Source organism: Mobula birostris, chromosome 14 (genome assembly GCF_030028105.1).
Source record: "Mobula birostris isolate sMobBir1 chromosome 14, sMobBir1.hap1, whole genome shotgun sequence".
Lineage (NCBI taxonomy): Eukaryota > Metazoa > Chordata > Chondrichthyes > Myliobatiformes > Myliobatidae > Mobula > Mobula birostris.
The window spans coordinates 89,086,186-89,111,550 of NC_092383.1; the positions used below are offsets into that span (position 1 = coordinate 89,086,186).

The window sequence follows — 25,365 nt, forward strand, 5'->3', positions numbered from 1 at the left end:
ATCACATATAAAGTGCCAGTAGTGTTATATGGCTTATTTTTTAAACTTGTGTCATAAATGCACCTTATGCTAATGTTCATCTTCTGGAATATATTTTATTATTTGTTAATTACTTATGTGTTGTGTGTGAGCTACAAACACTGTGTTGTGCAACTTGGTCCGGAGGTACATTGTTTCATTTGGCAGTATACATATATACAGTTGAATGACAATAAACTTGGAGCACTACTTCTAAAGATAGACCTCCCTCCCTTTTCATACAATTTTAAATCCAGTAATAGGAAACCATCTTCATCCTTACCTCCCAATGCAGATCTCGGACGCCTAAAAATATTCCTCTCAACTTCCACAGTAAACCGGCATCACCCAAAGAAAATACTTTTCCTTTCAACACCAAGGCTAGATCAATTTAAAGCGATTCAACTTTGTGACTAGAGGAACATGAAGTATACATCTCTTACCTCCCACGGTGGACTTGTAATGTTTGCTGAAGCTGTCATTAGTATAACGATGTACCAGTGAGGTTTTGCCCACTGCACTGTCACCGATGACAAGCACCTTGAACAGATAGTCCTTGGACATGGTGGGTTGCACTGCGGACAACAGGGGAGCGGGCTCACTGCGGAGCAAAGCAGAGGAGGGGAGCTGGCTGGCAAGGAAGACTCGCCGAGAGTGAGTAAGTTTCTGAAGGAGGGAAATGGAGGAGAGCTTCACTAAGAGTGGGCAAGTTCCTGAAAGAGGGAGATTCACCGAGAGACAGGAGAGTTTCTGAAGGAGGGTGGGAGATTCACTGAGCGGACAGACACTCACTGAAGGATAGGAAACGGAGGCCGACTGACTGAGTAGGGATGGAGGAACAGAGGGAGAGCTGAGAGAAGAGAACACAAGGGAATTGAGGGAGGGGGCAGGAAAACACTGAGGAATGAGGGAAACACTAACAGAGGGACAAAGAGACTCGCAGAGGGATGGTGGTAGATACTGAGGGAGGTTTCGGGGAGGGAGAGACAGAGACACCGAGGGACAGAGGGAGGAGACAGTGAGAAAGACTCACTGACGGAGGAGGGGAACTCGCTGAGGGATTGGGGGAGTCACTTCTGCCTCGCCGAGGGGTGGTCAAAGGCCTTGCCCCTCACAACACAGCCACCGCCGGCCGTCTCAGCGCTCTCACCCCGCTACCAGCCTCCGCCGCTGCCGCACACTAAGCAATGATGGAGCCCGGTGCGAGCGAGTCCACCACTTGCTGCAACCGCCTCTTCTCCACCCTCATCCTCCCCATTTTGCAAATTTTCCGCTCACTGGGTCACATGACGCCGATTACGGCGCCGCATGCTGGGAATTGAGGTTTTATATTTAAAACCCTGGCGGCGATGCCAGTGCCTCCTTTGGGAGTTGTAGTTCCATCGGGACTAGCGAAAGAGTGAACTACAATTCCCAGAATGCCGCTCTCTCACAGAGCCCCTCTCCTGCCCCTTGTGGTTAAAGCCCCGCCCTCCTTTGGGGTTCAAGCATGAGTGGTCTGCATCCCATTCTAGTGCTGGGGTGTCAAGTGCAGGTAGACAGTAAGGTACAAAGTTACAACGATCATTGTAAGGACAAGAGTCTATTTTATCATACTGGGGATCTGTTCAATCGTCTTAAACAGTTCAAAGTAAATTTATTATCATTGTATATACAGTATATGGCATCATATACTAGATTTGGGAACAGCCTCTTTCCAACTGTGATAAGACTGCTGAACGGATCCTGACCCGGATCTGGGCCGTACCCTCCAAATATCCGGACCTGCCTCTCGGTTTTTTTGCACTACCTTACTTCCCATTTTTCTATTTTCTATTTATGATTTATAATTTAAATTTTTAATATTTACTAATTTTTACTATTTTTAATATTTAATATTTGAAATCCAGGGTGTGGGAAGCGCAGAATCAAATATCACTGTGATGATCGTATGTTCTAGTATCAATTGTTTGGCGACAATAAAGTATGAAGTATAAGTACTACCCTGAGATTCATTTTCTTGCAGGCATTTACAAAGAAGTACAATAGAATCCATGAAAAAAACACGCACAAAGATTGACAGCAACCAATGAGCAAAAGAGGACATACTGTGCAAATACAAAAACATAATAAATTAATTAATGATACTGAGAACATGAGTTGCAGAGTCCTTGAAAGTGATACCATAGAATGTGTTCCAATGTTGTGGTGAGTGAAGTTATCCACACTGGTTCAGGAGCCTGATGGTTGAAGAGTAGTAACTACTCCTGGCTGTGTAGGGACGGGGTTTGTATTCTGGAGTTGGGAAGAACAACCAGAAGACAGCAGAAGAGAGCCAGGAGAAATGCAGCCATGGTTGCCACCACTACTACATATACATGTCCCACCTGCAATAGAGCTTGTGGGTCCAGGATAGGACTGTATAGTCATCAAAGGTCTCACCATTAAAGGAGTAGACGTCATCATTGGATTTTGATGGACAACCAAAGAAGACTCCAGATCCTGGTGGTATAGGACCTAAGGCGCCTGTACTTCATTCCCAAACCTAGCAGCAAGAAGAGAGCATGGCCTGGATGGTGGAGGTCCCTTAGTGATGGACGTTGCTGTCTTGTGGCAGTGCTCTTTGTGGATGTACTCAATGGTGGGGAGGACTTTTACTGTGAGGTGGACTGCGCTGTCTCTACCACTTTTTGTAGGCTTTTCTGCTCTTGGTTATTGGTGTTTCCATACCAGGCCATGATGCAATCAATCAAGAAACTTACTTACCAAAGTTTGTCAAAGTTTCAGATGGCATCCTGAATCTATGCAAACTTCTGAGAAAGCAGAGGCATTACCATGCCTTCTTTGAAATGATACTTGCGTACTAATATAACACCCAGGAATTTAAAGTTACAGTGGGGGTAGAAGCTGTCCTTAAGTCTGGTGGTATGTGCGTTAAGGTGGTGCTGGTGAGGCCAATGTGGGTACCACAAATTCTGCCACTGTTGGGGCATCTCTATCTGGTGTGGGAGCAGCCAAGCATCGGACTGGAAGTCCCTACAAAGGACTGTGAGAATGGCTGAGAAGATCATAGGGGTTTGCCTACCATTCAGTGGGGACATCTACCAGGAGCGCTACATATACAGGGCCCTTAGTACTATTAAGGATGTCAGCCATCCACCCAGCATTCTCTTTGACATTCTATCATCAGGCAGGACACTCTGATACATAAAGACAAGAACAGTCTGGATGGGAATCAGTTTCTTCTCTCAGACCATTAGGCTTCTGAGCTCCCTGCTGCATCACATCAAAGTGTCACTGGTTAATCTGTTCTGTTCCTTACAATATTTAATTTATGCACTTTAGTTTATTTATGTCCTGCTTAGTGGCGCAATTGTGTCAGTGCCGGACTCCGGAGCGAAGGTTCCTGAGTTCGAATCCAAGTCGGGTTGCGCGTCGAGCTAGCAACTCGGCCTCGTAAAAACAAGAATAGCTTGCTGCGGAAACACCGTCAAAAGACAGTGCCCCGATAACTCCACTGCCAAGTTAAGGGCTATTCTTCTTCTTAGTTTATTTATGTGTAATCCATCTGTAGATTTCACCCTTACTTTCATAAGTTATTATGTGTACTGCAGTGCTTTAAACCGTGGTTCAGAGAAACATTGTCTCGTTTGATGGCATACATGTATATAGATAAATGACAATAAACTTGACTTGCTTTATTATTATCACATGTACGGGGCTCTCCAAGAGGACCACAACCTTGATGTACTTTGGAGGCGTGCGCGCCTCAATGACCCAGTGAGCCGTGTTGTCTGGAGTCCGGGCTTTATACTTTGGCTCTTGGTGGGGTCACCCATGCCAAACAGGTCAAAGGGTAGAGGCCAGACTAAGAGTGCTCCAGTTTTGGGGGTTCAGATCAGGACTAACAACCCTGACCAGTAAAACAAAGTTGTTACAGAAACAGCAATGAAGAATCCTTCTACATCTGAGTGTGATGGTTTTCCTGAGTCGCCACCCGGGGCTTGCATGACTGATAGTAGTGAAAACCGAGAGGAAGCTTCTGACATGATGAAGGAAGCCGTGAACACCACCAGATATGGAGGACCTTCATTGCTGCTCTAAACACCAGTGGTGTAATGGGCAGTAAGTTAGTTTCACTGGGGTACAGTAACAAATTTGTCTTGTATATTGTTCATACAGATCAATTCATTACTGCGTGCATCAAGGTGGTAAAAGTTTGAGAGGGAAACTAAATCGGCTGTGATTGATTGGTTTGTTGCCTTAGGGCACATTGGGTGGCATTTTCGCCATTTTCATAGCATTGAACTGTTTTTTTTTACAAGGCCAAGTTGTTAGCTCGATGCTCAACCCAGCAAGGATGGAAAGTGTGCAAGGGGCCAGCCGGATTCGAAATCTGAACCATTCGCCTTGACGTCCCTTGCTGATGCCACTACACCACTGGCCAGCCCATGATTGAATGGTGGAATGGATTCAATAGGCTGAATGGCCTAATTCTGCTCCTAGGTCTTATGGTATTTATCATTTTGCATAACGGAAGACATGTCTCTTTAAAAATCTACAAGGAATTCAGACATTGCGGTGCTCTCGTACACAGGGCCACCACATCACATCATTACCTAGTGGAAAACATACTCGAGATCTAATCCAAGCCACCACATTTACAAATGGCCCAGTTTGCAAATTACTCACCATGCCCACCTGTTTGGAGGAAAAGTGCAATATGAGTGTCTTACAAACAGGAGAGTGCTCTGAAAAGTAATCCTGCGCGCTTTGATCTATTCAACCGCACTCAGCCCTGTCAAACAGAGTAGCACAATCAGCAAAGGAAACAGTACCCCATGTAGCCATTTTAAAAATGCAGCTTGTGTAAAACAGCAAGGATGTTGTCTTATTTCTTTAACATTTATTCCTCAGTTAACACCAGGTTATCCATTCATTCTGAGGCCTCTGTTGGTCAGGGTCGACCATGGATGTAGCGTCCTAGCTGTCTGGATACACAAGCCAGAGCAGTACGATATGGAGAGCAAACTGTTGCCCATGCCGCAGACTCCCCCTCTCCGCACAACTGACGAATCCAAAGGAACGGCAGAGACCAATCCAGTTTGGCCCCAACAGCATCATAGGAGCTGCCGGTCAGTGTTGAACTCAACATAGGACTGCCTTAGGGACTCCAGTTCTGGATTTTTCCCTCAGTGTTTACTTCCAAAGCCTTTTCCATGAGTGGGTATAGCCACAAGGTGGCAGAGGTTTGAGATCAGAGTTTTCTTTTCCCTAGATGAGCTGCCAATCACAGCTGAAGAGCCCCATCTGCCCGAAGTGATGGGTTTTAAGGAACCAGGAACCTGCCTTTTCTCCTTCTCCCGTCAGTAGAAACGGCTGCACTGGACCCAGTAGCTAAGACAGACATGAAGGCCAAGAGCTGGACTTGGTTGTCAGACGTTATTTGAGACGCACGCCGTTGGGAGCATTTAATAGGGGGTGGGAGCTGATCCCCACTACCTCCCCTGGCTGTGACAATCTTAAGGAACCATCCACTCTTTACTTTGCTCTTTTAGGAGGTAGCCATTCAGACTAAAGGTGAGCTCTACTTGTCATATGCACATCGAAACATACCATAAAATGCATCATTTGTGTCAAATCAACTCAGCAAGGGTTGTTCTGAGCAGCTTGCAATTGTTGGGCAGCGCTTCCGGCGCCAACATAGCATGCCCATGATGCACTAACCCCAACCTGTACGCCTTTTTGGAATGTGGGAGGAAACCAGAGCACCAAGAGGAAACCCACGTCATCATGGGGAGAACATAGAACTCCTTTCAGACAACAGCAGGAATCGAACTCCGATCTTACAGCTGTTGTTGTGCTAACCACTATGCTCCTGCGCTGCCCTGCAACAAATCCCTTCTGTGTTACAAATGAGGCCGCACATAAAGCATTCCAAAGTCCAGGATCAGATGGCTCCAACAGTTCCAGTTCCTAAAGCTTTCCCCATAAACCTGTAAATAATTCCTCCGTGTCTGTCCAATTTCCTTTTGATTGCTGCAGTTAGGGGCGCCAGAGTTCAGAGTTCAATTCCAGTGCTGTCTGGAAGGAGTTTGTATGCCCTCCCTGTGAGCACACGGCTTTCCCCCCCAGATGCTCCGGTTTCCTCCCAAATTCCAAAGACATGTCGGTTTGTAGGTTAATTGGTCACTGTAAATTGTCCTGTGATTAGGCTAGGGTTAAATAGGTAGGTTGCAGGGCAGTGTGGCTCATTGGGTCAGAAGGGCTTGTTCCGCGAGGGTAGGAGAAAGAGACAAAGACAGAAAGAGACAGTCAGCTCCAGATCGTAATCACTCTGCTAATTCATTTCTCCACATTCCTTGTATTACTTTTGGCTTTTACTTTAAATCTTTCTCCTTATCCTTAAATCAGATACCACTTGTAGTTGTGGAGCTGTCACCAATGTGTGAATCTGACTCAGTTAAGATGAATAGAAACTATTGCCTTTTTAAATACATAAAAGAGGAGGGGTGTGATGCAACAATTGTCATTAATTGTTTTAAGTGTTTGTGTGACGGTTTGCAATTTTGAAAACTTTGAATATTTTGGATTGTTCAGGCAGGGGTAATCAACTTTAAACTCTCTGCACAGACGCTGTCCAACCCGATGCATGTTTTCAGCATATTTTCCATTGCTGTAAACCAGCGCTTCAACCTTATTCACCTGCCTTGGATTCTTCTGACTCCTCACCCAATGCAATTGTTGGTGCTGCCAAATGGTCTAAATGACTTGGCCATGTGCTTGTCGAAACTTGAGCTTTCAGAGATGGTTATTTTTAAGGCATCACGAAGACGCCCACAGATCAATAAAAATTTCCAGTAATCAAAATAGAAGACAGCTCAAGTTAAACTCTGTTTGGATTCCTTAATGACACAGAAACATACTGTATGATTACACTTTGATAAGTACTGAATCAGAAATTAAGACTCAGCACCATACTGAAGAAGGGAGGAAAGTAGAGTGTGCCAATACTTGTGGCTGCCCCCAGCACATCTTTAGGTTATGCCATCTTTTGGTGCATTTAACTGTATGTTTTGTGCTGTGAATGTGAACGCAAATAATGAAAGGCAGAACTAATAGGAGTTGGTCATTGTATGACATTTTATTTTAGCAAATACAGACTCCCCAGGATGTTCACAACATCTTGGCAATTTAGAATATAAATATTCATTTTAGACATACTCTGCAGGAAACTCAGTCAGAAGACAGAGTACATCAGGTTTGGATCTGGACAAATTTCCATTCACAGTACAAGAATGAAGTTAGAATAGAACACATCTGGTCATAATACAATATTGTTAGGATGCACTTTTGTTTTGCATTTTCGATCACATTCCACGATAAAAATAGCAAGTGCACAAAAAACCCCTATAACTGTTCAGTTAAATACTGATAACTTGAGGAGAGTTAATCTTCAACCTGCTCCACAATTGCACTGATTCATCATTTTTGAAGATTTTTGACCTGGTTGGGGGCGGGGGGGGGGGGGGGGAGATAGAAGGCAAGTTCTATGGAGTTGTCCTGATTTTCTTCATCTTGGGCTGAAAAGTCACCACCAATGACCAGGGATTTCACAGAGTTAAGTTGGCCATTTTCTCCCATAATACAGCAGTCAAAAGGCCAAGGAGAGAAAATGGCCCCAAACAATTCTAAAATATATTCTGGTCTTGCAAAATAAAATAATTAAACCCTTCATAAAATCATTTGATCTAGAATGTGCATTTAATATACAGATTCAATTATTTAATAAATTCATTAACAGTTATCAAAATATTTATACACTGTTACAGGTCACTCCTTTCTCATTATAGACAGTTGCAGTGCTCTTTGGGGAAGGAGATGCTATTGCTGTGATTTTTTTTTGTAACTTTTTAAAAAGATATGTGACATGTGCAAATTTCAGCAATAATAAATCTGTTCCGAAAATGAGAAACCAACTGTTATTATGATTTAATGCATTTTAACCATTTAAGGAGCTGTCCAGGTCAAATAGGATCTAGGACTAATATATACACAGGGATCATAAGATTGATTTCAAAGGCCAACATAACGGAGTACAGCTGAATGAATCAGCCGGCAACTTCCGACGATGATGAACAGAAGCAGAAACTACACTCAGCAGCCACTTCATAAGGGTACACCTGTTTAATGCAAATATATAATCAGCCAATCGCAGGGCAGTAACTCAATGCATAAACATATGCAGACATGACCAAGAGGTTCAGTTGTTGTTCAGACCAAACATCAGAATGGGGAAGAAATGTGGTCTAAGTGACTTTGGCCATGGAATGATTGTTGGTACCAGACGGGGTGGTTTGAGCGTCACAGAAACTGCTGATCTCCTGGGATTTTCACACACAGGAGTCTCTAGTGTTTACAAAGAATGGTGTGAAAAAACAAAAAAAAAAAACACCATCCAGTTCTGTGGGCAAATTTGCTTTGATAGTGCAAGAGGTCAGAGGAAAATAGCCAGATTGTTTCAAGCTGACAGCAACTCAAATCACCATGCATTACGTGTGCAGAACAGCATTTCTGAATACACAACACGTCAAACCTTGAAGTGGATGGGCTACAGCAGCAAAAGAGGTTCCAAGGTGTACCTTATAAAGTGGTCACTAGGTATATTTTGACCATTGCTTTGAGGAGGGAGCTGTCCAGGCCCAACAGGATCTTGGACTGAAATGTACAGCGGATCATTAGATAGATTTCCATGACCCATCTGATGGAGTGCAGCTGAGAAAACCCAACAATGATGATAGGAAGCAGGAACTAAATCCAGAAGATGCTCTCAGCAGCATGGCGAGTGTGTTATAGATTGAAAGTAATTACTGTATCCAGGGCTGGGGTGTGGGTGTAAAAGAGGAGGGGAGTTTAGGATCCAAATACTGCACATCAAAGTGATTATAAATTAATCCACAGGAAACTTCAATAGTCTCTGTACAAGTATTGGAAGAGGACGAGTTCGGAGGGATGTGGAGGTTGGCACAGTAGGCAGACCAGTCTCCTTCTATGCTTCAAGATCATACGACTGAAAAAACCTTGGAGAATCGAATTTGAGGAGCGACAGGCACCATTCCAAGCCCAGTGCAAACACCCAGAAGTATCTACGGCTTGCGTTAACCTATCTGAGGATGGACACATCACTGTGAAGAAGCCAGTGAATCTGTCAGCAACATTTATAATCACCTCAGAATCAATCAAGATCAATAGAAGTTGTTGCCTTTTTTTAAAAAAATAAAAGTGCAAAGGATATGACAGAAATAATTTCATTAATTGTTTGAAGTGATTGTGCGAAAGTTTCCAATTTTGAAAACTTTGAATATTTTGGAGTGGTCACACAAGGGTTATTGAGCTTAACCTCTCTGCACAGATGCTGCCCAACCTGATGGGTATTTCCCCACATTATTTTTGTTTTGTTGTTGCGTTCCGCATCTCGATTCCACCATTGTTCATTTTTTCTCTTATATCCCTAGGTCTATTTACATCTGTCAGATTAATCCAAGCTATGATTAACAAGTAGTCTCAGACAGCATGTACTTAATACTTTACTCAGTTTCCATCTGAACAGATTTTTGTTCTCTTCACTTTTTCCTGAGAGCCCAATCACTTGCCTTCTCACTTCTGATGAAAAGTCATAGACCTAAAATATTATCGCTCTCTCTATATCTCTCTCTCTCCCTTGCTCGCCAACCCATCTGATCTGCTGAGCATTTCCAACGTTTCCATTTGTTTTCAGGTTTCCAGCATCTACAATACATAAACGAGAAAATCTGCAGAGGCTGGAAATCCGAGCAACACACACACACACACACAGACAGTGCTGGAGGAACTCAGCAGGCCAGGCAGCATCTACAGAAAAGAGTACAGTTGACGCTTCACGCCAAGAATACATAACTGCAGTAATATTTTGGCACCAACCTTTCGGATTAAGATCCAGATGGTCAAGACAATCAGCCAGCAGAGATGAGACAGGAGCAGCAAAAACGGAAAAAAACATTTACTTCCTTCGTGATCCAAGGGCAGTTGCAACCCTCATACATGAACTACTGATGACCGTAAAGGACCAGGGACATTGAGGATAGAGCCAACCATTCCACCATCTTGTCCAAAAATCTCCAGATTAACTATTCAGAAATGAATGCAAGAACGGGACAGGGCCAGCCAGCTCCTCAAGCTCACCCCACCATTCAGTATGAATGTGGCAGATCTATCCCAGCTCCTTATTTGTAGCAGATGCCCATAGACCAAAGCAACACGGCAGATGCTCACGCACAGCAGTGGGTCAGGCAGCATCTATGGAAGGGAACAAGACTGAAAATCCTTCACCTGGACTCTAATGCTCCAGATTCCAGTCTCATGTCCTCATAGATCTACATCCCCTGATCTTTGGAAAGACCTATCCACGACTTCTTTGAATATCTTCAGTGGTTCCGTCTCCACAGCCCCCCTGCATTCCAGAGATTTACCAACCTCTGAGCAAAAAAGACAGGAGAAATTCTAATTCTACTCTCTGATGTGCCTGCAAAATAGTACCAGGTGCCTATTGTACTTGGCTCATGAAATTCAGCTCTACTGAATTCGGAAGTGAACATCACAAGTGCATTACAATGCCTCACCACTGTGTTGTACCCACCGCCTAGCGCAGGTGACTAAAGATGAATTTCTGTGTTTGAAACTCCATGAATTTTCAGTAATGCAAGGCCACCACCACATGCTAAACACTCTTTTGCAATAATCTTTGGGAGCTGCAAGGAAAAAAAGTGCAATATAGAGAAGCGTACAAAAGGATGCCAGCTGGATTCCCTGTGACTGATCTGTCTACAGTGCATTTTCTATCAGAGACTGAGATGCATGGTTTAAAAGTTTCGAGCGGCTCTGATGAAACACACTTTTGGTCAACTTAGATTCATCAAAAACCATTTACCGTACTGGTTCAACAGACCACTATGCAGAGTCATTAGCCAAGGACAGTAAACTGAGAATTTCAGTTTGTCTTGAGTAACCAGTCAGTTTGTGCTACAATATCTTGTGACCAATATACCTATTTTACAGTTGAATGATTTCAGTATTTAGACAGTTTAAGAAGTTTTCTTTTTTAAAAAAAAAATCAAGCACCTCACAGTGAGTGCATGTGACAATGTGTTGTGAAAATCACTAGGGGAAACCACTACATTCAATCGAGTTTGCTCAGGTAGTGCCGTAGCCTGTAGATGCTTTACCAATGATCTTTGTTAAAACAGAGGGTCACTTTGCAACTTTGTAGTACACTAACTTAATCTGTGTTAGCAGTATGGCATAAACTGGCACTTGTGAGAAACAGTTATCAAGTGGATACTCAGAGACTTTTCCCCAGGGTGGAAATGACTAATAAGAGGGCATAACTTTGGGTGGTGAGGTGGAGATACGTTTCCACGAAAGGAGGTGTAAAGGCGCTCCTTCCCTCCGCTAGCGTGCAGGTCACCCCTTGGGCAAGGTGTAGCACCTGCTTAGACCCCCCCCCCCCCCCCCCAAATCAGGGTCACGCGAAACCATGGCAGCAGGTGGTGGATGGTTGCACGAGTAGCTGGTGCATATCACAAGCTCTGGTTTATGTGACCACTGATGCCAGGCAGACAATCTCTGAAGGGTATTGATAATGGCTGTGGTCACTCATCTTGTAAAGCCACTGTCCAGAAGAAGGCAATCGCAAACCACTTCTGTAGAAAAATTTGCCAAGAACAATCATGATCAAAGACCATGATCACCAACATCATACGACATGGGGCATGATGATGATAATTTTACTGTGATGGGAGGAAAGTAGTTGTCGGAGGTAAGTTGTTTTTTTATATATACACACAGAGCCGTGGATGTGTGGAACACCCTGCCAGGGGTAGTGGGTAGATACATTAGGGACATTTAATAAAACTCTTAGTTAGGCACATGAATGATAGAAAAATGGAGGCTACGTTGCAGAGAAGGTTAGATTGATCTTAGAGTATGTTAAAAGGTTGGCACAACATTGTGGGCTGAAGGGCCCATGCTGTGCTGTAGTGTTTTATGCTCTACGAAGCAAAATTATTTTCCATTAACAATGATAGCTACAACTCTGGCTTCAGGCAAATGTTGATATCTTACAGGGCACTTTTTGGTTTAATGCCAAAACGTTGAGTCCTTCCAGAATAAAATATATTGTCCTAAAATTCTACATCTAGACAAGATCCAAGAGTCCAGCCCAGTGAGGGGGTGTTAAGTGATCTGAAGAAGAATAATCACTTTGGTGACTGCATTCGCCGCCACTGTTCTGAGCTGACCTCGCTTTCCTTACTCGAGTCCTGGCCTGCAGGGGGGCCAGTTCCGTTCTGCACCTATGTTGCTGGGTTGGGTGAATTTCCAAAGAGAGTGGAAAGATCCAAAAGTGGAGCGGGTATTCAGAGGGAGTTTGCCCCTTCATTCTGACACCAGACCTATGTTGGAAAATAGTCAGAAATAGATTCTAAGTGTTACCTACATCAAATCTGGCAGCTCCTACCAAATAAGAGGCAACAAAAATAAATGACATAGGCATTTATCTGTATATTTATATCTAGATCTGTAGATGTAGATATAAATGATACATCATAGAGGATCTTTCTCCCCACATCTAGCAATGTAGATGAAGCAAATTTGCACAATGCACAACACTGATCATGCTCGTGAATTCATAATCATCCCATGAATTAGGAAAAAAAAAAAGTGGAAAGTAGACTTTCCACCCTGTTACACCAGAATATCCCCTCGCAGATTTTTAACTGTCAGCAGGTTCTCTCGGGAAGACTGTTCTGTGTATGTCAGGGAAGAAAAATCCCGGCATGTACGTAATGTCCAAATAACCGGTTACAACTCCTTGCACGATAAAAATATTAACCAATGTTAACTTGAATTAGCAGCTTCCAGTTCTGAAGTCAGTGTCCACTTTACCATGCTGCAGAATCCAGTTTTAACAAATACAGCAGGGATTTAATTTATGACCTTTCTTGGTCAAAGCACTATTTGCAGTCTATTTAGGTATATCCATTGGTTGTTGCAATGGGCTGTACGAGAAACAGTCTCCATAGTGTAAAATTTCATTAAAAGTTATCTTCATTGAATTGCACTTGCTGATTCTACTCCACCCCCACCTATTTCATTGGGGGTGGGGGGTTGACAGGAGGAGGCTTTCATTTTAATCACCGACATCTGTATCTCGATCTCCGATCAACCAGAGGATATGGAAGCTGAGTGCAAGGAAGCCTGTCCCCAGCAAGTCACCCAGTGCTGTCAGGTAAGGAATAGAGAAGTTATCGGGATCCATGCCCCGTCCCCACATCCAGTGGATCATCCAGTCAGCGACGTAAAGCAGGATCAGCACCTGTGTCATAGCAGAGAATAAAATCACTATCTCGGTACATGTGAGAATAAAAACCAATTCCAAAAAAAATCACACAGTACAGCAAGGGTTCCCAATCCTTTTTTTATGCTGTAGACCCCTAGCATTAACAAAGGGGTCCGTGGACCCTAGGTTGGGAACCTCTGCAGTAGACACTAGATTTCAAAACACATAAAAGAGAATTATAAACATAGGAGATACTGGGAATCCAGAGTAAACACACAAAATACTGGAAGAACTCAGCAAGTCAGGCAGCATCCGTGGAAAGAAACCAAGAGTTGATGTTCTGAGCTAAAACCCTTCATCAGAACTTGTCATCAGTCCTCAGATCTTATGAAGGATATCGGCCTGAAACATAGACTCTTTGCTGCCTGACCTGCATTTCTCAGGTAGATGGTGGCCGAAGGTTTTCACTGAATCAAGGTGTACAACCAGACTGGAGAATCAAAGTCCCATTGTTTAATAACTTTTAACTCAAAAATTTACAGTGGAGTAGCTCGAGATAGCACCAATACCAGTCCAAATTAGCTTTGCAGAATTCTAATTTGGAATAAGAGCAGCCAGAATACATTTTGAATTTCCGTAAGGAACATACTTGCAGTAGAGCAGCCATCATGTAGAATGCGATAAATATTGGTGTGAGTGTCGTGTGTCCCCCTTGCATGGAATTGATGATGTATAAAAATACCAAGTGTCCAGGTACAACAAGAAGAAACAACACCCGAGACGACCTGGAATTTAAATCTGCAAAAGAAGATACAAATGCTTATTCTATCCGGTAGGCAATACAGAGAATTCAGCACAGGGCAATCACAAATCTGATCGTGGATAAAATTCAGATTTATTACGACTGACATTTTGTGAAATATGTTGTTCTGCAGCGGTGGCACAGTGCATGACATGGAAATTACTGAGGGTTGCAAAATAAATGTATTGTTCAGATGATGAATAATGAGGTAGTGTTTGTGGACCACTCAGAAATCTGATTGTGGAGAGGAAGAAGCTGTTCCTAAATCAGGTCAAAATCAAATCAAATTTAATTATCATTCAGACACATGGATGCAGCCGAACGAGACAGTGTTCCTTTGGGGCCAAGGTGTGGAACATACAAAGCAGAGTGCAAAGAAAAACAGTCATGCAAGAAAACACATATCCAGTCAAAGACCCTGAGCAACATTAGTGTGGGTCTTCAGGCCTCTGTACCTCTTTCCGATGGTAATAATGAAGGGAGATTCAGTTGACAAGTCAGAGAAACCTACACCCTGTCATCACAAAACCTATTGACTGAAGAACTCCAAGATTTTCATTTCATTCGCTGACTAAGAGATTACTTCTGCTACACAACTGCTCAGGCAACCCAGCATCAGTTCAAACCCTGTCGTTCCGCAGTTGCAGGTTATTCTGCAACTGCCATTAGGAGTTAAAATTTACCTTTTAATGATCGGATGTACAGTAAACCATACAGTGAAATGTGCCATTTGTGTCAATGACCTACCCACTCCGAGGATTGTGCTGGGGACAGTCCACGAGTCCCATGCCAACGTAGCATGGCCACAACTTAACAACTCTAACTACTTGGCTATTGGAGTGGGGGAGGAAACCAGAGCTCCCAGAGGAAATCTACATGGTCACAGGGAGAATTCCCAACTCCTTCCAGACACCATCGGGAAATGAGCCCCAATCAGTGATCGCTGGCATTGTGCCACCCCATTTCTCATTCATGAAAGGCTAACATATCCAAAGTTTCCTCTTGTTACCAAGTATTGTGGGTTACCTTCCACTATAGCAGGGACACTCACTTATTGAATCTAGAACTGAAATGGTGACTGAGGCAAGTGGAAGAGACAATATAACTGAGAAATTGTTTGCGCAAACAATAGGAATTCTGCAGATGCTGGAAATTCAAGCAACACACATCAAAGTTGCTGGTGAACGCAGCAGGCCAGGAAACCCTCCCACTTTCAAATCTCTTACTAGCTCTTCTTTCAGTTAGTCCTGACAAAGGGTCTCGGCCCGAAACGTCGACTGCACCTCTTCCTGGAGATGCTGCCTGGCCTGCTGCGTTCACCAGCAACCTTGATGGTGTTGCGAGAAATTGTTTGCACTATGTTTACTAGTAAACAAGAGAACTGAAAAAATGCTGGGATTGTTTCCTTTGGAGCAGAAAATGCTGAGGGAAAACCTGAGGTTTACAACATTGAGATGCATAGCTAGGGTTGTTAGTAGAAAACTTTTCCCCTCTAGTGGTGGGAGAGTCTAACATTAGAGGACAGAGACGCAAGGCTAGAATGAAGGGTGTAAACACAAAGTCTGCAGATGCTGGAAGGCCCAAAGCAACACACACAAAATGCTGGAGGAACTCACGTCAGGCAGCATCTATGGAAAGGAATAAACAATCGACATTTTGGGCTGACACCCTCCTTCAGGCTGCTGCGACAGGAAGAGTGCAGAGAGCATCTCTGGTAACATAACCTGTTGAACCTTGCAGTGGATGGGCTACAGCAGAAGACCACACTTAAGTTGCAAGGTGTACCTAATAAAGTGGCCACTGAGTGCAAGTCAAGGGAAAGGTTACAGTCAGCCAACATTATGTAATGGATAGCCTTGCTGACAAGATGGCCGACGAGGTCCTGAACAGTCTGGTTCCGTCCAAAACAGCTGCTGGAGACAGGCACGGAAACACAGATAAGCAGATGTGACCATTTACCAACAGTGGTTAGAAATTTCAACAGGAAGGTGAGAAGTTTATTAGTTTTTCTACAGGAAGACGAGTTTTAAAAACCTAAACAGAAATATGGATATGTTGCTACAAGAGTGATTGTTTGGGTTAGAATTTTGTGGGTCGATCTACTGAGAAGATTTATTTCAGTGTCTGTGACTTATTTGGATTTTAATGCCATGATATTACTTCTGTTTACGTCAATAAAGAGGAATAGGATCCGCAGACAAGAAGCTGCAGGGAATTATTAGCTTCATTTGTTTGGTTTTGCGGTTGCTGGCTCTTTTGTAAGAAAGAACAAGGCGGGGGAGTGGTTTATAAAACTCAGTTAATTTAGCTCTTTCAGTGAGCCATTTCTTGTGGATCGTTATAAGTTAAACTGAACTTGTTCTAGTTAATTACGTTTGAAAGTTTTAGTCTTGGTGTAGTTATGTTGTCACCCACAGCCAGAAGGTTCTAGTCCCATTCCAGTGACTTACGGACAAAGTCTAGCTGACAATAGTGTTCTACTGATGATGCGTGGCCTTATGAATGAGGCATTAAGTTAAAGCCCTGTGATGTCTTTTGGTGGATTGTTAATAATGCCATAGAGCTGAGCACTCCCCAGTGACTGGGCAGCATTTCCCTTTCAATTAATTCTCAAAAACAGACTAATCTGGTCATTATTAAAAAGGCTCTTAAATGGGCAGCTAAATTATAGAAAAATGAAAGGCTACGTGGGAGGGAAGGGTTGATCTGAGAGGTTAAAAGTGCGACACATTGTGGGGCCTGCACTGTGCAGTTATGCTCTACGTGTTACATCTTATGGCTGTGAGGGACACAGTGTGCATGCATACAATATATTTCCCCATTACAGGAGCAACTATTTCAAAAGTACATAATTGGCTATAAATAACAGGGGTGCCCTGAAGTTGTTACAGTCAACAAAACCGCAGGTACTGGGAATCTAAAATCTCTGGAAACACTCGACAGGTCTGGTCATTTCTGCGGGAAGAGAAATGGAGTCACTATTTCCGGTCAGAAACCCTTCATGGGAACATTGACGAGAGGTCTCAGAGGCCCGCATGAAATGTCCCCACCCCCCCACCTCACCCCAAATCTACAGTCTCTGATTTTAGACTCCCCTGTGCTGGGGGTGGGGTAAGCGACAGGCTGATACAAGTACGAGAGTACCATTTACAAAGCCCCTTGGATAGGTACACAAAGATGTGGGGTTTGAGAGATACGGTCCAAGCACAGGAAAATGGAACTAGTTGGGTCAGCATGGAATGATTGGGCCGAAGGGCCTGTATCAATGCCAGATTGCTTCTCCGAAGATCATCATCTCGTCATGAAGTGGCTTGTGAGTTCCTGAGAGCAATGCCGACTGGAGTAGCGTCACCCATGGAGGGGAGGGGGGGGTTAGGTCAGGGGGGAGGTTCCAGACAGAGAGCGATCCAACAGAGACCCCAACTGTGGAGCCGGCAGAAGATGATGATGACTCATTACAGCGCCAGTGAAGGTGGAGGAACGCTACAGCAATGAAGGCTCTCTAATTGTCTTGCAACCCATGCCAACGAGTGGTGGCTACCTGTGCATCAGCCTCCCCACGTTAAAGACATTCTCCATTAAAGGAATAACCCCTCAGGAGAACATCAAACTCACTTTAAGTGACCATACTACTACTACATCTGTGACTGTGTACCCTTATCTATACCCCTCATGGTTTCCCCCTGCACCATCACCAACCCAACAACATTTTCCAGTTGTGTGGTGACCACCAGCAGCTCCAAGCTTTCATGCTTAAAGACATCATGAGCCAGATTAAGAATAATTATACCAACATCATACCCAAGAAATTTTCTCCTTCAAATACCAATAGAGTTATTTTCTTCTACAACCTTGGCTCCATCACATCAGTATTGGTTGGAAGAGATTGATTGCTCCTTTCTAACCAACTTTTTAATGAATAATTAGATTTCAAACTCCTGGGCAAATTTACAAATCCAGGATTTTACCGAGGAACCAAAACTATTCACTGTTGTCACTTTGAGGACCTGATGGCAATTTTGGAACTTCTCCTCGAGTTTCACAGGGAAATGCCAAAGTTGTAGTTACCCATAGTCTGTGACAGTCACCCTATAGCTATTGACTCCGTGCTTATTCCTCAGAGTTCAGAAAGATGAACTGCTTCTCGTTCTCTTTTGAAAGTAATTAAACTCTTTCTCAAAACCTTTTCATGTTTCAGGTCACAAGTTGCCACAGAAAAAATGCATCCCTAAGTTCTTGAACTTGTTTATTCTGAACTGCTACCCTGGGTAACAAGCACTGGCTGTCCACTCTTTCAAAGTTCTAAGCAAATTTTATTATCAAAGTAGATATATGTCACCATATACAACCCTGAGATTCATTTTCCTGTTGGCATACTCAACAAATCTATAGAATAGCACCTGTAACAGGATCAATGAAAGATCAACCAGATTGCAGAAGACAACAAACTGTGCAAATATAAATAAATAGTAAATAATGAGAACATGAGATAATGAAACAGAGTGCTTAATGAAAGATCATTGGGTGGGCAAGTGAGTGCAGTTATTCCCTTTTGTTCAAGAGCCCGATGGTTGAATGGTACTAACTGTTCTTGAACCTGGTGGAGTGAGTCCTGAGGCTCTTATCCCTTCTACCTGATGGCAGCAGCGAGAAAAGAGCATGGCCTAGGTAGTGAGGATCTCTGATGACGGATGCTGCTTTCCTACAACAGTATTTCATATAGGTGTGCTCAATGGTTGGGAGGGCTTTATCCATGTAGTGGGCCGTATCCACTACTTGTTGTAACTCAAAGGGATTGGGTATTTTCATATCAGGCTGTGATGTAGCAAGTCAGTATACTCTGCACTATACATCTATAGAAGTTTGTCTCTTACCATCTCATACAACTCATCATCTATCTTATACAACTCATCATCTTATTCTGTAGGTGGGAAACTCAGGTGGTTGGGAGTGGAGCTGGTTCTTGGATCAGAAAGGACAAATTACAGAGATACAAGCTGGGAAATGTGAAAACCTCTCAATGTCAGCAGACCAGGGAGCTGATTATTGACCAGGAGGAGGAAACCAGAGATCCATTAGCCAGTTCTCATCAGGGGATCAGACGTGAAGCAGCCAAGGTTGAGCTCAAATGATTGAAGAAGTAAAGAACTCTATTGGTATTTGAAGGAGAAAGATTCTTGATCATGATGTTGGTATAATTACTTTTAATCTGTTGGAGGGGGTCAGCAAACTTTGAATTCCTCGGTGTTATCATTTCAGAGGACCTGTAATTGCAATTACGAAGAAAGCAAAGCAGCACCTCTTCTTCCTTAGGAGCTTGTGAAGATTCAGCATCTAAATCTTTGACAAACTTCTATAGATGTACGGTGAAGAGTATATTGAGTGGCTGCATCACAGCCTCGTATGGAAACACCTCTTCCTGGAATGGAAAATCCTACAAAAAGTAGTGAATACAGCCCAATCCATCATGGGTAATGCCCTCTGCACCACTGAACACACTTACACAGAAAGCAGCATCCATCATTAGGGACCCCCACCATCCAGATCATGCTGTGTTCTCGGAGTTCCATCAGGAAGGTGGTACAGGAGCTTCAGGACTCACTCCACCAGGTTCAGGAACATTTATTACCCTTCAATCATCAGGCTCTTGAACCAAAACGGGATAATTTCACTCAATTTCACTAGCCCGATCACTGAACTGTTCCCCACAACCTATGGACTCCACTTCAAGGATTCTTCATCTCATGATCTTGATATTACCTGGAACATCGACATTTACAGCACATTACAGGCCCTTCGGCCCACAATGTTGTGCCGAACATGCAACCTACTCTAGAAACTGCCTAGAATTTCCCTAGTGCATAGCCCTCTATTTTTCTAAGCTCCATGTTCCTATCTAAGAGGCCTTTAAAAGATCCTATTGTATCCACTTCCACCACCGCTGCCGGCAGTGCATTCCATGCACCCACCACTCTGTGTGAAAAACCTACCCCTGACATCTCCTTGGTACCCATTTCCAAGCACCTTAAAACTATGCCCCTTCATGTTAACCATTTCAGCCCTGGGAAAAAGCTTCTGGCTATTCACACGATCAATGCTCCTCATCATCTTATACACCCCTATCAGGTCACCGTCCGTCCTCCGTCACTCCAAGGAGAAAAGGCCAAGTACACTCAGCCTATTCTTTTAAGGTACACCCTCCAATCCAGGCAACATCCTTGTAAATCTGCTCTGCACTCTCTCTATAGTATCCATATCCATCCTGTAGTGAGGTAACCAGAACTGAACCCAGTACTCCAATTGGGGTCTGATCAAGGTCTTGTATAGCTGTAACATTACCTTACCGCTCTTGAATTCAATCCCATGGTTGACCAACACACCATACGCCTTCTTAATAACACTGTCAACCTGTGCAGCGGCTTTGAGTGTCCTATCGACATGGACCCCACGATCTCTCAGATCCTCCACACTGTCAAGAGTCTTACCAATAATATTATATTCTGTCTTTAAATTGGATCTACCAAAATAAACCACTTCACACTAATCAGCCCAGTTCTGCATCCTTTCGAAGTCCCGCTGTAACTTCTGACAACCCTCCACAACACCCCCAACCTTTGCGTCATCAGCAAACTTACTAACCCACCCTTCTACTTCCTCATCCAGGTCATTTATTAAAAAAAAATCACAAATATTTACTGCTTATTTATTTATTGTTTCTTTCTTTTTGTATTTGCACAGTTTGTTGTTGTTGTTTTTTTTTTTTTTTTTTTTACACACACTGGCTCTATGGCCTGTTGGTGCAGTCTTTCACTGATTCTATTACGGTTATTGGAAAATGACTCTCAGGGTTAAGTATACGGAAATGTATGTTCTTTGACAACAAATTAAAATTGAACTTTGATAGGAATGCTTAGACAACTGTCCTAGCTTAATTAAGCTGAATAACTTCTTCCAATGTTGTATGAAAGCATAACGATGAAATAAAAGTCATTGAAGATTTATAAGATAATTAACATTTTCTAATTGATTTCAAATTCAGAGAGAGTCTGGTCCCTCAGCTGAGCTTCTCCAAGGTCATAGGCACAGCTTTAACTCCGTTCAATGGGACGCTGCAAGGAATGAGATCAGATGACGGTGTTCTAACTGCTCTGCACGCAGATCATGCGAGACGGTCCTCACCTGAGCTACAGAAGGTCCGGCAGGGGCTCGGGCAGCTCTTACGTATGCCTCCTGGTGCTGCACCGGGCACTGCGGACAGGTGGAGGTAGGTCGAAATTCTGCTGGCCTGCACGGCCACCAGGTTTCCGCCAACACCTGCGGAGAGAGAAAGAGAGGGCAAGGTGGTACAAGTCAGTATAACAATCTGTAAACACAAGAGATTCTGCAAAACGCTGAAAATAAATCAACTGGTCAGGTAGTATCTATGGAAGGGAATAAACAGTGAATGTTTCGATCTGAGACCCTTCATCAGGACTGGAAAGGAAAGGGGAAGAAGCCAGAAAAGAAGGTGGGGGGGGGGTAAGAAAGAGAGGGAGGAGTACAAGCTGACAGGTGAAGCCAGGCGGGTGGATGAGGTGAGAGGGACTGAAGTTAAACTTTTCTCTATGCATTTAGTAGTTTTCCAACCCCCTTATCCCAAGGCTGGCAGAAGTAAGTATACTTGCCGTTGATAACTGGGGTGAAAACTGCAATCCCAGCGAAGTTTGGATCAGATACGGTTTTATCCAAAATCAGTCCACCAACGCTGAAATACAAATCACATTGTACAGTTATGATACAGCTTACATAGAAGTCTTTAAAACATTGTTTTATACTTCCTGTACTTTATTAACATAGAACATGGAACTGAACAGCAGAGCATGGTCCTTGCGACCTACATAAACCTACTCTATCATCAGTCCAACCCTTTTCTCCTAGACAGCCCAAAACCTTCCTGACCACACACAGGCAGCAATTCAGGAACGTCTTCTTCCCCTCTGTCAGATTTGTGAATGGATATTGAACGCATGAACACTAACTCACCACTTCTCTTTTCTTCTTTTGCACTGGTTATTTAATTTATTTTAAAATATATAAATATACTTCTTACTATAATTTAGTTTTTATTACATAATGCAATGTACTTTTGCCACAAAACAACAAATTTCATGACATATGCCAGTGATATTAAACCTGGTTCTGACTTTTCTTACAGACACATGCCTGTCTGCAATCTCTTAAATGTCCTTACTATATCAGCATCTATCACCAGCCTGGCAGTGTATAGAAACTCACTGTGTAAAGAAACCTGCTTTTGGCATGTCCTCTATTCTTCTCCACTCACTTGAAACACCGGGGAAAAGGCGCTCTATCCATGCCTCTTGTACACCTCCATCAAGTCACCTCTGGTCCTTCTTTACTCCAAAGAGAGAAGGCCTAGCTCACTCAACCTCTTCCCAAAAGACATGCCCTTTAACCCTGGTAAATCCCCTTTGCACCCTCTCTAAAGCTTTCTCAACCTTCCTATAATGAGGTGACCAGAAATGAACACAATACTCCAAGTGTGGTCTAACCAGAGTTTTATAGAACTGCAATATTACCTTACGGCTCTTGAACCCAATCCTCCAATTAATGAAGGTCAACACACCCTACACCTTTTTAATCACCATATCAACTTGCTTTGGAACTACGAGGGATCTATGGATCTGGAACCAGATCCCTCTGTTCCTCCACACTGCTAAGAATCCTGCCACTATTCTGTCTTCAAGTTTGACCTTCTGAAGTGTATCATGTCACACCCCTCTGGATTGAACTCCATCTGCTATTTCTCAGCCCAGCTCTGCATCCTGTCAATGTCCTGCTGCAACTTATGACAACCTTCAACATGATCGACAACACCCCCAACCTTTGTGTCATCAGCAAATTTACTAACCAACCCTTCTACTTCTTCATCCAGTTAGGGTCACAGAGAGAATGTGCAAATTCCACGCAGACAACACTGGGAAGTCAGGACCGAACATTGATCCCTTGTGCTGTGAGGCAGATGCAACAACCACTGCAGTATTAAGAAGAAAATATTGACAACCTATCTTCAGATCCTGGGAATGCTATGGAAGATACTCTTCAGCAAGTGCAAATATAGTTCCTTTATGTTGACAATCCAGTAAACTGTTCTACCTAAGTAATACAAGGACGGGCAGGACTTGGCCACACAGCTGCTCAAACCTCCACTGGCATTCAACAAGACTGTCTGATTTTCCACTTTAACTCTATGCAGGTATCGTCGATCCTCCACTAATTGCTCTCTCCTTTCTTTTTATTTATCTCGGTTTTAATTTTACTGAGTAACAAACTCAAGACACAATCACAAAAATCCAGGCTGATACTCTCGGGCAGGGCTGAGGGACTGCTCTGTTCCCAATGATGCTGACATTAAATTGATCCCACCCCCTCGCCAACAATTCTTCCTTTGAATGGGAGTAAAAGCATATACTGCAGTAGCATAGTGGCTAGCACAACACCAACGTTAGAGTTCGGACTCTAGCGTCCTCCGTAAGAACGGGTATATGTTCTCCCCGCGAAATGCATGGGTTTCCTCCGAGTGCTCCAGTTTCCTCCTCCAGTCCAAAGACGTACCGGTTATTAGGTTGATTGGTCATTGTAAATGGTCCTGTTATTAGGCAAGGGTTAAAATGGTGGGTTGCTGAGAGGCACGACTCACTGGGCCAGAAGGCCCTGTTCCTCTAAGTAAAATAAAGAATCCCACTGCATGACCTTGATGAAAAGGTGGGAGCTCCCTCTAGTGCCCAGCCCAATAATTACCTCTCAATCACGATCACTACGCTGACACAAAGGAGAATGCACAGATGCTGGAGATCAGGATACACGGATACACAGACACACAGACACACGGATACACACACACACAGCTGATGAAGGCTTTCAGCCCATAAAGTCAACTGATCATTTCCTTCCATAAATACTGCCTGAACCCAGCATTTTATGAAGACCACCGCAGACTGGTTAACAGCACACTAACACGTGCAAAGCGGTTGCTGTGATTTCAAAACCATACTACAAATAGTAGTTAACTGGCTGGAAAGCACCCAAGACTTCCCAAAGTCTTCAAAGGGAGCTATACAAATGCAACTCTTTCAATAAAACATCTCAAGGGAACAATAGAAAGAGCTGTACGACACGAGATTCTGCAGACGCTGGAAATCTTGAGCAACACACAGAGAAAATGCTGGAGGAATTCAGCAAGTCAGGCAGCATCTATGGAAATGAATAAACAGTCGATGTTTAGGGACGAGACCCTTCATCAGGATGCTAACCCCCTGCCTAGATGCTGCCTGACTTGCTGAGTTCCTTCAGCGCCTTGTGTGTTGCTCAGAATTTCCAGCACCTGCAGAGTCTCTTGTGCTTAAGCTTCGCAGATGACGCCCATGTTCTAGGTGTAAGTTCACACTCGCTTGGTTTCCACAGAACGTTAGTGTGCAGACAGGCCACCAGAATTAGAAGTGACCAATATGTTCATTCCAAATTGCCACTGCCAGAGACTGGTCCAGGTAATCTGACAGGACACCGCTCCAAATTTTGTTTTGAAAACACCAACCTCGATGCATGACAAGGCAGTTTTAAAAGGTTAAGTGGAGATATAACAAAGAATGCAGAGTTGCCAATTAGATTGCAGTGAACAAAATGGGAAGACAAAACTAAAGAAAGGAAGATGGAGGAGACATCTCATTTTCACTGTCTTGCAGGGGTAGTTTTATTAATGACATGATTCCTCATGACTTGGCAATGATAGAGTGACCAAATCAGCCAGCTCTATCATGGACACTAGCCTCCCCAGCATCGAGACATCTTGAAAAGGTGATACATCAAAAAGGCAACATCCATCATTGACGACCCCCATCACCCAGGACATGCCCTCTTCTCATTACTACCATCAGGGACGTGGTACAGGAGCCTGTACACAGACACATACACATACATACACACACACACACACACACACACACACACACACACACTCACACAAACCCACCATTTTGGGAGCAGCACCTTCCCTCATGGACACCGCCTCATGATTTTTGCTCTCTTTTTGCACAACCTATTGAATTAAGTTTTATTTTAACTGTTCTATGGACCCGAAAAAAAAATTCACAGCATATGTCAGTGATACTGAACTTGATTTTGATCCCTGTCG

At 43.5% G+C, this 25,365-nt stretch overlaps 2 protein-coding genes across 4 annotated transcripts in view; both read right to left on the reverse strand.

The window, feature by feature from the left end:
- LOC140210077 (ras-related protein Rab-7L1-like) overlaps positions 1-1,296 on the reverse strand; it is a 34,786-nt gene extending 33,490 nt beyond the window's left edge. The window contains exon 1 of the mRNA XM_072278869.1: positions 462-1,296. Coding sequence (XP_072134970.1) covers positions 462-582 — 121 coding nt within the window. The 5' untranslated portion in view covers positions 583-1,296. The remainder of the gene's footprint in view (positions 1-461) is intronic.
- Positions 1,297-7,122: 5,826 nt separating this feature from the next.
- LOC140210076 (solute carrier family 41 member 1-like) overlaps positions 7,123-25,365 on the reverse strand; it is a 71,143-nt gene continuing 52,900 nt past the window's right edge. For all 3 annotated transcript variants that reach the window (XM_072278867.1, XM_072278866.1, XM_072278868.1), the window contains exons 8-11: positions 21,839-21,918; positions 21,354-21,488; positions 14,022-14,170; positions 7,123-13,408 (exon numbers count right to left, since the gene is read on the reverse strand). In XM_072278867.1, coding sequence (XP_072134968.1) covers positions 13,223-13,408; positions 14,022-14,170; positions 21,354-21,488; positions 21,839-21,918 — 550 coding nt within the window. In that variant the 3' untranslated portion in view covers positions 7,123-13,222. The remainder of the gene's footprint in view (positions 13,409-14,021; positions 14,171-21,353; positions 21,489-21,838; positions 21,919-25,365) is intronic.